The sequence below is a fragment of the Gopherus evgoodei genome, chromosome 6, assembly GCF_007399415.2.
Source record: "Gopherus evgoodei ecotype Sinaloan lineage chromosome 6, rGopEvg1_v1.p, whole genome shotgun sequence".
NCBI classification, from domain to species: Eukaryota; Metazoa; Chordata; order Testudines; family Testudinidae; genus Gopherus; species Gopherus evgoodei.
Window position 1 is genome coordinate 1,866,802 of NC_044327.1, and position 12,162 is coordinate 1,878,963.

Consider the following 12,162-nt stretch of genomic DNA (forward strand, 5'->3'; position numbering starts at 1 on the left):
TTTCATTCTGTCCGCCACTGCCACTGGACAGACTTTCAGAATGGCTTCATTCTCTGGATGTGGAAGACTAGTGCCCTGCGGCCAACCAATGAGTGAAGCCTCTGCTCTCTGCCGCTTGAGTGTGGCTTAGGACAGAACACTGGGAGGAAGATGTCCTGGTTGATGTGAAACTGGGAGACAACTCTGGGAGGAAGGCTGGGTGAGGCTTGAGCTGAACCTTGTCCTTATAGAGCACCATGTAAGGGTACTCTGATGTCAGTGCCTTGAGCTCAGACACCCTCCTGGCTGAGGTTACTGCTACCAGAAACACTACCTTGTATGAAAGATAGAGCAGGGAGCATGTCGCCAAAGGCTGAAAGTGGAGTCCCGTAAATCTGGAAAGGAATAGATTGCGGTCCCAAGCCAAGATAGGCTCTCGAGACCTTTAAGGAAGTGTCTGATCACAAGGTTAGTAAAGACTGAGCGGCCCTCTACACCTGGGCGGAAGGCAGAGATGGTGGCCAAGTGAACTCTTATTGATGACATGGACAGCCCCTGCTGCTTGAGATGGAGAAGATGGTCTAATAAATGGCACAGAGGTGAGTGTCGGGGATGAACGGTGCTGCACCCACCAGACTGGAAATCTCTTCCACTTGGCAAGATAAGTGGCTCTCGTTGAGGGTTTCCTGCTGCCAAGGAGGAGTTGCCTAACCTGATCCGAGCAAGAAAGCTCCACTGGGTTCAGCCATGGAGCTTCCGCGCCATGAGGTGCAGCGACTCGAGGTTCAGGTGTTGGAGAGGGCTGCGATCCTGAGTTAGTAATTCGAGGAAGAGCAGCAAGATGACTGGAGCTTCCACTGAGATTTCCCGGAGTGATGTGTACCAGTGCTGGCAGGGCCAGGCTGGAGCTATCAATATCACCAAAGCTTCTTCCCTCTATATCTTGAGGAGCACCTTGTGAACGAGAGGGATGGGTGGGAACGCGTATAGGAGATGGCCTCCCCATAGGAGGAGGAACGCGTTCGCAATCGAGCCTGGGCTGTGATTCAGGAAGGAGCAAAACTGCTGGCACTTCCTGCTGCGTCGCGTGGCAAACAGGTCTATCTGGGGAAATTCTCACCAATGGAAAGTTGAGGTCACCACGTCTGAGCGAAGGGACCGCTCACGGCTGTGGAACAACCTGTTGAGATAGTCTGCCAACTCGTTCTGTACTCCAGGGAGGTACAATGCTTGCGGATGTATCAAGTGCTCTACACAGAAGTCCCACAACATGAGGGCTTCCTGGCACAGGGGAAAGGAACGTGCACCCCCCAACCCCGTTTGTTGATATAGAACAAGGATCGGCAACCTTTGGCATGCAGCCCGCCAGGGTGAGCCCCCTGGTAGCCCAGACCAGTTTGTTTACCTGCCGTGTCCGCAGATTCGGCGGATCGCAGCTCCCATTGGCTGCAGTTCGTCACTCCACTCCAATGGGGGCTGCAGCAAAACAGCAGCCAGCATATCCCTTGGCCCACACTGCTTCCTGCAGTCCTCATTGGCCTGGAACAGCAAATAGCGGTCAGTGGGAGCCGCGATCGGCTGAAACTGCGGATGTGGCAGGTAAACAAACTGGCCCAGACTAGCTGGCCACAGGGCTTACCTTGGTGGGCTGCATGTCAAAGGTAGCTGATCCCTGATATAGAACATCACTGTAGTGTTGTTTGTCATGATTGATACACATCTCCCTGCTAGGTGGGCTCGGAAAGTCAGGCATGCCTGGTGCATCACTCTTGATGTGGAGAGCGAGTTCCGCCTGACATCAGAGGCCTTGTGTTCTGAGCTCCCAGATGTGCTCCCCAGCCCAGAGCTGACGCATCCGTCACTAGCAAAAGAGACAGCTGAGGGCTGGTGAAAGAGTCCCTACATATACTATCTGTGGGTTGAGCCACCACAGGAGGGAGTCGAGGACTGTGCAAGAGAGGGTTACGATCCTGTCCAAGCTATCCCAGACTGGCCGATACATTGATGCTAGCCATGACTGAAGAGGTTGAAGTCTGAGTCTTGCATGCTGCACTATGCAGGTACAAGCCACAGTGTTTTCCAGGAGTTTCAGGCAATTCTTTGCTGTGGTGGTGGGGAACTGCCTGAGACTTTGTACGCCCTTGCCCAGGGACCGAACCTTGCTTCCGGGAGATATGCCCTGGCTGGTGTCGAGCCCAGTACTGCCCCTGTAAACTCTATCCTCTAAACCAGGGACAGCGTTGATTTCCCCTCGTCGAGAAGAAGGTCCAGTTCATCGAACACTGCTGTTATGAAGTCGACACTTGAGACCTGGAGCAGACCTTGATGAGCCAGTTGTCGAGGTACAGGAACACCTGTACCTGCCATCTGAGCAGGAAAGCAGTGATGACTGCCATGCACTTGGTAAAAACACGAGGCGCCACTGACAGGCTGAATGGGAGGACTGTGAACTGGTAGTGGGTGCTGTTCACCACAGACCTGAGGTATTTTCTGTGGCACAGTTATTGCTATGTGAAAGTACGCGTCCTTCAAGTCGAGTGCAGCATACCAATCTCCTGGATCCAATGAAGGGATGATGGAGGCCAAAGAGACCATGCGGAACTTGAGCTTCTTCACAAATTTGTTGAGTTCTTGTAGGTCTAGTATGGGCCTGAGCCCGCCCTTGGCTTTTGGTATGAGGAAATACCAAGAATAGAAACCCTTGCCCTTCTGCTCCTGAGGAACCTCTTCCACTACTCCTAGTGAAAGGAGTTAGTGCACCAGCTATATAAGGAGTTGCTTGTGAAAGGGGTGTGACGTTGCACTCCATATGATTTTATGAAAATATGCTAATGAGTGTGAATATAATGTAACTGGAATATGCTTCATGCCAAAGGTCTCTTGTAAGGTATTACAAAGCTTATAATCTACTGAGTGCGGACATCCTATTTGTATAAATGTATCATTCTTGTATCTGAAACTAGAAAAATGAAATACAACTCTGAGGTTCTATTGTAATAATGCAAAGTGTGGGCCATTAGTGGTGGTTTCAAATCTCGATGGCTCCCATCAACTAGGATAATTAGTTGTAAATGGCTCTGTTTACTTGCAAGCCTTCCTGTTAGTCAGGCCAGGAAAAATGAAGGCTTGGGGTCTCACAGGACACGTGACCATGTCACCTGGTACTGGAACCCAGCTTAAACTTGCTGTTTTTCCATTCAGAAGGAGGGGTGGGTACCCAGAAAGACAAAGGATTCCCATCTTGTGTCAAAGCTATATAAAGGAGGTGGAACAGAACAAAGGAAGTTCTAGTCATGAGAAATCCCCTAGTTACCACTTGAACTGGAGTTAACAAGAACTGTACCAGGGGAAAGAATTGGGCCTAGGCTAGGAAGGTGTCCAGTCTGTGAAAGAAGCTTATTGGAACATCTCTGAGGGTGAGAGTTTATCTGTAATCGGTTTCTTAATATATTAGGCTTAAGCGTGTGTGTTTTGTTTTATTTTATTTTGCTTGGTAACTTACTTTGTTCTGTCTGTTATTACTTGGAACCACTTAAATCCTACTTTTTATACTTAATAAAATCACTTTTGTTTATTAATTAACTCACAGTAAGTAATTAATACCTGGGGGAGCAAACAGCTTCTCTCGATCAGCATTATGAAGGGTGGACAATTTATGAGTTTACCCTGTATAAGTTTTATACAGAGTAAAATGGATTTATCTGGGGTCTGGATCCCGTTGGGAGCAGAGTGTCTGGGTGATAGAGACAGGAGTGCTTTTTAAGCTGTTTTCAGTTAAATCTGTAGCTTTAGGGCGTGTGGTTCAGACTGGCGTGTCTGTCTCAACAAGGCAGGGTTCTGGAGGCCCAAACTTGCAGAGAAAATGGGTGCAGAGGTAGTCACAGCACATCAGGTGACAGTCCCAAGGGGACCTCTGTGACCAAACCCATCACAAGGGGTTCCTGAAGAGGGATGCGGAAGAGGGGTGGAAGGGTGGGAGGGCACAGAATTTGATGGAGTATCCCCTCTCTACTGTGCGGAGCACCCAGTGGTCCAAAGTGATATGGGACCATGCATGGTAGAAAGGGGACAGTCAGAGGAAAAGTATAAATGCTTGCTGTAATTGTTTACCTGTTGAGAGACCTGTCCGGGACTGGGGCGACCCTGTGTCCTAGAGCACTCCCTCCCTCAATTGCAATTGCTTAAAAAATAATAAAGTATCTGACTCCGCTGCACCCAAACAAAAAGTGAGAACTGAGTTTTTCTCTGACAGCTGAAAACAGAGTTACACCCTCAAAGGGAGGTCCTATATGGTCTGCTGGACCTCATATGGGAGACCAGAGACATGGAGCCAGGAGCCCCTTCTCATGGCCACTCCTGCAGCCATGATTCTCATGGCGGCATCAGCAAAGTCCAGCGCCGCCTGGAGGGAAGCTCGGGAGATTAGCTTGCCCCCCTCAACCAAGGCAGAAAACTCAGCACGGGAGTCTAGGAGGAGCAGCTCTGCAAAGTATGCCATTGCAGGAGAGGTACTCAAAGAGAACTGGATGACCATGGCCTGTTGGTTAGAAATATGGTGCTGCAATCCACCTTTGGAACAGACCTTCCTCCCGAAAAGGTCAAGTGTTTTAGCCTCCCTGTTTTTGGGGGAGGGACCTTGAAAACCTTGCCGCTCACGCTAGTTAGCTGCATGCACAACAAGGGAATCAGGTTGCAGGTGGAAATAAAGATGTTCATAGCCCTTAGAGGGCACAAAGTATTGCCGTTCACTGCGCTTGGCAGTGGGTGGCAACGTGGCTGGGGTCTGCCACAGGGTTTTGTTCGTGTCCATGATAGTTTTTATGAGTGGCAGGGCAATATGGGAAGATCCAAAGGGCACAAGGATATCCACCATGGGATCAGAGTCCTCTACTACCTCCTCTGCCTTGATACTCAGACCCTGGGCAACCCAGTGCAGCAACTGCTGCAACACCCAATCGTTCTCGAGCGCTGGGGCTACGGTGGTATCAGCCAGTGCCTTGTTCGGCGACAAAGAGGAGGAAGCTCCAAATAACAGCAGCTGCTCCATGCCATCAGCACCCAAGGGATCCTGTGACTCTTGGGGGTCCTGTGCAGGAGCAGACACGGACAGTGTCGTGCTTGGGGAGGGGGCTGTGGGCACCAGACTGCGGTGGCAGCACTACTGGTTCTGGAGCCGCTGTCAGTGCTGGGGTCGCTACTGGTGCCACTGGAACCACTATCAAAGCTGGTGCCAATGTCAGCGCTGGAGCTGCAGCTGGTGCCGAAGCTGGACCTGAAGCCACTGCCAGTGCTGCAGACAATGGTGTCAGTGGTTCAGTGGCTGGTCACTCAGCCAGTGGGATAAAGGTGGTCAAAGCCACCAAAGTCGCCACTTAGCAGGACTCTTGGCTCCTTCCCTGGCTCTGGTGAAAATCCCATGGAGTCCAGAAGGACCACTGAGAAGGGTTTTGCCACTGTGGTGGCCAAGAGGCAAGGTAAGTACGTCTCTCCTGCCGTGACCTGAACCTCCTGCTCTTATTGGAATGTTAAGAGTCTGACTCTGATGTCTCTGAACACGAAGATCATGGAGGAGCTGTGCTTTGGGGCACCGAGCACCAGGAGCTCAGAGACTGACTAAGTTCTCTCTCCAGAGGTGTTGGTGCCGGAGAGTGCCGTGGAGCACCGAGACATCACCACCGGCTTGTTAAGCAAAGGCTAAGGGACGTTCCTGTGATGGGTTCGGTCACAGAGACCCCCTTGGGACTGTCACCTGATGTGCTGAAATTATCTCTGAGCCCGTTTCCCTGCCAACTTGGGACTCCGGAACCCTGTCCTGTTGAGCCAGACACACTAGCCTGATGAAACAGACCCAGAACTGGTCCATGCCCGCAAAGCCGCAGACCAAAAACTGATCAGCAAGTCACCTATCTCCAGCACCCAGAACCATTTACAGGTGATTGATTTTGAAGCACCCTTAATGACTTCCACTTAATATGTTTACCTCAGTAATACAAGGGTATATATCTTATTCTCCTAACTCCAGACATGGAAATAATACTTGCAAATAAACGGGATGAACACACTCAGTAGATTCTAAGCTTTGCAATTATACCTTACAAGAGACCTTTTGCATAAAGCATATTCCAGTTACATCATATTCACACTTATAAACATATTTCCATAAAACTTATGGAGCGCAATGTCACAGTTCCAGCTAACCATCACTGGTGGTAAGAAGGAACCGAGGGGGTGGCAGGTTGGCAGGGCTCTACATTGGACGCCCTGTGGGCATGACTCCAGGGGGTGCCCAGGCTGACCCGACGGAGGCTGCTATGGGAAAAATCTTCCGGCTACCCTGCACCTGCGTGCACACACACCTAGTTGGAGTGGACATGAACAAACACTTGAAGTTTTCTCACAAAACTAAGTGATTGGGCAACAAAATGGCAAATGAAATTTAATGTGGATAAATGTAAAGTAACGCATATTGGAAAAAATAACCCCAACTATACATACAATATGATGGGGGCTAATTTAGCTACAACGAGTCACGAAAAAGATCTTGGGAGTCATCGTGGACAGTTCTCTGAAGATGTCCACGCAGTGTGCAGAGGCAGTCAAAAAAGCAAACAGGATGTTAGGAATCATTAAAAAGGGGATAGAGAATAAGACAGAGAATATATTATTGCCCTTAAATAAATCCATGGTATGCCCACATCTTGAATACTGTGTACAGATGCGGTCTCTTCACCTCAAAAAAGATATTCTAGCACTAGAGAAGGTTCAGAAAAAGGCAACTAAAATGATTAGGGGTTTGGAGAGGGTCCCATATGAGGAAAGATTAAAGAGGCTAGGACTCTTCAGCTTGGAAAAGAGGAGACTAAGGGGGGATATGATAGAGGTATATAAAATCATGAGTGATGTGGAGAAAGTGGATAAGGAAAAGTTATTTACTTATTCCCATAATACAAGAACTAGGGGTCACCAAATGAAATTAATAGGCAGCAGGTTTAAAACAAATAAAAGGAAGTTCCTCTTCACACAGCGCACAGTCAACCTGTGGAACTCCTTACCTGAGGAGGTTGTGAAGGCTAGGATTATAACAGTGTTTAAAAGAAAACTGGATAAATTCATGGTGGCTAAGTCCATAAATGGCTATTAGCCAGGATGGGTAAAGAATGGTGTCCCTAACCTCTGTTTGTCAGAGGATGGAGATGGATAGCAGGAGAGTGATCACTTGATCATTGCCTGTTAGGTTCACTCCCTCTGGGGCACCTGGCATTGGCCTCTGTTGGTAGACAGATACTGGGCTAGATGGACCTTTGGTCTGACCCGGTACGGCCGTTCTTATGTTCTTAAGAAGCAGCTAACATGTGCTGACTACCAACCATGGACAGTAAGAAGGAACTGAGGGGAATCAGGTCCACCTTTTATATGACTGCACAGCAGCAGAAGGCAGCAGAGGGCATATGCATCACCTCAATGGTTACTGCTAAAGGACAAATCTCTGACACTGGTGTCCTGAGTGCACACGCACCAGAAGTGGAATGGACACATGCAGTCACTCGAAGAATGGCACATGCAGACGATCAGAGTAAAGGGCATAGTCACACTCCAGGCCGACTGATCTGTAGCACACACTTTTAGCCCAAAGTGGTGAATCTGGCATGCCATGCCATGTGCCTAGGGAGCTATCTGCGTCCCCAAAGTGGGAGACAACTGCCTGGTCAGCTAGGCTTGATGTGCGAGAGCACAGAGAAGGGAGGGGCTGAAGCACTCACTGGCCCTTCCAGCACAAACAGCCTTTCACTAGTGCACCTTATTCCTCCATTGCCCCTGTCCCTGGGGAGGCAAGCACGGCCTACGGCATGACAAAGTCTGTTCCTAGGGGTGCCAGAACGTGGTGTTTCTTCCCGTGCTAAAAGCTAAGACCCTGGAGATGGTCACAGCCCCTGCTAGCCGGCAGAGCTCAGTCCCAAACCAGCCACCCTGGGAGAGAGGGTGCCACGCTGCCTGGCCAGGGGCTTCGTTTGTGCTTCCTTAGTGTCAGTTGAGGTCAGCGTCCCTGTACAGCAGGAACAAGGGCCCTTAAGCTAAGCAGGAGGCATCTCTCACCCAGCAGTCAGCCACTGCCTATATACAGCCCCGGGCCCTGTTTCCCAGAACTCACGATGGGCCTGCAGTACCTGTAGGTTTTTTCCAGATGAGGTGTTTCCACAGAAGCTTTAAATCCACTTCCTCCCAGTGTAACAGTGGGGTCTTTCACAGTGCTGTCACCTGGCAAATGGAGCACACAGGCATGTTAGAGCACCCTTCAAACACAACCACCAAAGACTTGCAAAATACACTGCTCCCAATCGAACCATTACTGAGCGCAATTCAACGTGCAGTGGCCTTTTCATGATGCTTTCTTCTACGTCAACTGCCCCCGTTGTGCACAGCAAGAGTCATACTCTTAAGTGTGCAGCATGAAACCAAAAACAGGTGACAGCCTTCCTGGAGGAGTGTGGGGAGCCCTCCTATCGCTCAGCAGACTGACAGCTGTGCTGTTCAATGGGTTGTCCATGAGGGACCGATCCTGCATTGAACTAGGGCTGAGGGGCCTTTGCCATCTCTACACTCTGGGATCCCAGTCATCTTCAGGACAAGGATGCCAAACCAATCCTGGCAGTCTACACATTATGCCTCACAGCATTCTGCAGAAAAAGGGGGAACAGGCCACACACAAACTCACGTGCAGATGCCATTGCTTCAGCAAGGAGTCACCTGAGATGGCATCCAGCTAGAATGGCGTTAAACACAGTGTTTGCTTGTCATGCAAGCCTCCCATCAACTACGAGGCCATAGATACAAGGCTGGGGAGGAGTCTGAGACCTGGGCATTTGAGAGTGAAAGTTCTGTGAGCCAGGCTGATCTGCAAGCATCAGCGTCACTCAGCATAGCTCAGAGGGAGGAGCACACCTAGGGACAGGCGTGGAGTATGATGTGCAGAAGGTGGCAGATGAGAGACCCTGGAAGTATGGAAACTTCAAAAAACTATTATTGTGAGATGTGCCGGATGCTATTGGCATAGGAGATAATCATTATCTTGTTTATCTAGAAATGTGATCTGTATTCTTGTGAGCTGGGGATTGTACACTAGCTACATGAGGCAGCATTGCCAAGCTTCCTCCAGGAGCTATAAATCAGTGGGAGAGTAATTATTGGGAACATGTGTAATTCTGTGGGTGAGTTAGTGATAGAAAGGTAAGGGAGGTGTCATTTGATTCATAAAAATCTACAGAATCATAATTCCAATGGTTTCATCCTCCGCAGTATGGCACCAGGGACTTAGTGTCGCCTGGCTCCCAGCTCCAGGGTCCTTGGATTGGTGGAAATTTTCATAACACAGTGTAATCAGAAATGGGTTGACTTGGTATCATTCAAAAGCCCTTTCTCGCTCATATACTACGGTACCAAACGCGACAAACCTAGAACAATTATGCAGATATATATGCATGAAACCGTTAAATAATAATTAAAAATTGGATTTTTAAACACAGGCCTAACACAGCACTCAAAGCTAAATTATGGTCCTCGACTGACAGTACTGTGTTATCAGCTAAATGCTCAGAACATGATACCTGAGTTCTTAATGTTACAGATTACTATAAATGAAAGGAGTGCTTCAGGCTGATTTGCCATCATCACCAAAAATGAAGCAGGTCAGTGGTACTGATTATCAGTTTTGTTTATCTATTATGAATGGCAATGAGGCATTGGTTAAGATGTCAGTATCCAGGCAATAATTACTGGACTGGACTGCATCGGCATCTAGGGGGTAGGGATAGCTCAGTGGTTTGAGCAGTGGCCTGCTAAACCCAGAGTTGAGAGTTCAATCTTTGAGGGGGCCATGTAGGGATATGGGGCAAAAATCTGTTGGATGATTTACTTGGGGATTGGTCCTGCTTTAAGCAGGAGGTTGGACTAGATGATCTCCTGAAGTCCCTTCCAATCCTGATATTCTATGCAAACAGTACCCACATAGTTACATCATGTAATTAATTACAATCTCAAAGCAATCTATTACAAAATACTTCTTTTTACTTTGGTCTTGATCATTTTTAGGCATCAATGGGGAGAGTAGCTGAATCTTTGGCGAATACCTAAACACAATGCTTGCAGGGACCATACATGCTATTGGAAGTGCACAAAACTGAATTTGGCAAGACTGGAGAGGAAGTACATCAAGGATCAGAAAACAGTTGAAGATCCCAGGACAAGGGCAAACTGTAGGTGAGATTTGCCTTATACAAGCCATGGAATGTGCTTTGAGAAAAACCTTTGCTATTTCTGCCATAAGCCTGAAAGCATCCATTAAGCACAGTTCTAATATGTGAGACAGGTGAGAATCTGTATGAAGCAGTCAGCAAGAAAGTTCCATGGAAAGTAAAGTTAAATGAGTGCAATGACCCAAAAGACACCCACACATGACATTGCATATCACATCGAGTGATGCACCAAGAATATATGTAATGTGCTGCATCTAAAGGTAATAGCAACAGAAACAAATACTGATTTTACTCCTGCAAACCATGCAATTCAAATTGTTCATCAATTGCCTTGCAGAAGCTGCAATGGGTAGGAAAGCAGCGGCGATGGCCAATCTAGAGCCTAAGTACAGAGAAATAGTTGCTCTGAATGGGACTGAAGAGGAACAAATGCTTAGCTGAAAGGCTCTGGAAGCACTTATTGATGATGAACTGTGGGATATGGACATAGTTTGTAGTAATTCTACCCATAGACGTGAATAATAGCACACATCCTTAAAAGCTGAAAAAGTTGTGGCACTATCAAAAGAAAAAAGCGCTGATGCCAACAGTAATATGAAGACTGTTTGCAACTGCTAAATTTTTACAGAAAAGCATTTTGTCTTGCAGTACATGGGAGTTTCATGGATACGCAATGGATGACCTACAGGAGCTCATTAATATCATGACGAAAACAGTCTTCAGTGATGAGATTGTTAAAGATGTCAGCTGAATGGATACTCTGGGACATGACTAAGACAATGATTATGTCATAGAGATCACGCAAGTCACAGAATCCGTGACTTCCATTGACCTCAGTGACATTTTCTGCCCTGGGGCTGGAGCTCCAACCCAGTCCCCCACCCTCCACTCTGGTGGGGGACCCCACAACTGCCCAGCCACAGCTGGGGGACCCCCAGAGCTCCCAGATGCCGTTGGGGGGCAAAGGCACTCTGCAGTAGCCCAGCTTCCATAGGTGATGGGGGATCCCGGAGCTCCCAATTGCTGCAGGTGGGAGGGAACCCCCAGAGCTCCCTGCTGCCATGGGTGGTGCCCCCCCCCCCAAGCTGCTCAGCTGACGCGCGGGGGAGACCCTGGAGCTCCGACTCAACAAGAGACACCAGAGCCCCAGCAGCAGTGGGTGCTGAGCTGAACCCACCTCCCCATTTTATCAGGCTATTTTTAGTGAAAGTCAGACACAGGTCATGGGCTTTCGTGAATGTTTGTTTATTGCACATGATTTGTCCATGATTTTTACTAAAAGCATCTGTGACAAAATCTTAGCCTTAGCCATGACTTGTATGAAGCCTTCAAAACCAAAAGAATTATCCCAAGCTCCATCAATCTATGGATTCCAAACAAGAAGAACAGATGAAACCTGTGCTCGAACGCAAAGAAAAGTCAGGGTGAAGTGGCAGGGATCAGTACAGAGCTAATCTCACGCAGATCATTGTTTGTTCATCTCCTGGTTGTGTCCAGATCTCAGTATGATGCTTATCTATGTGAGACTTTGGGAAAGTCTGAGTTCTCCAATATTCGAATGCGACAGAACAATGCATGTGTGTCAGACAAAAAGCAAACTCATGGCCATTTTGCATGGTCTTCCTAATCTAGCACCTACTGACAAGGGGACCGGAACCTTATGCCAACAGAGACTTTACAACATAGCAAACATAGATGTGTGGCTGAGGTAAAAACTCGCAAACTAGAAACTTAACACTTGCCAAGATTTGGCTGAACACTTCATTATGAGATGACAGGGAAAATACTGGACCTATAATGAAGTCCATCTCGTGTTTGATGAGTATGCAAAGGAATTAATTACAAATATCACCAGAAAGAAGATTCCGTGGCATTGCACCTGTCCAATGCAAAATTACTGACTCCAAGAACATCTCCAATGTCATAATGTACC

General features: G+C 48.1%; 1 protein-coding gene across 7 annotated transcripts in view; it reads right to left on the minus strand.

Moving 5' to 3' along the window:
• The window catches only part of ELP1 (elongator complex protein 1), a 149,121-nt gene that overhangs the window by 98,247 nt on the left and 38,712 nt on the right, over window positions 1-12,162 (minus strand). For all 7 annotated transcript variants that reach the window (XR_004000872.1, XM_030566039.1, XM_030566038.1 and 4 more), the window contains one exon: window positions 8,145-8,235. Coding sequence is in view for 6 of the 7 variants with exons in the window: in XM_030566039.1 (XP_030421899.1) it covers window positions 8,145-8,235 (91 nt within the window). In the remaining variant the exon portion in view is untranslated. The remainder of the gene's footprint in view (window positions 1-8,144; window positions 8,236-12,162) is intronic.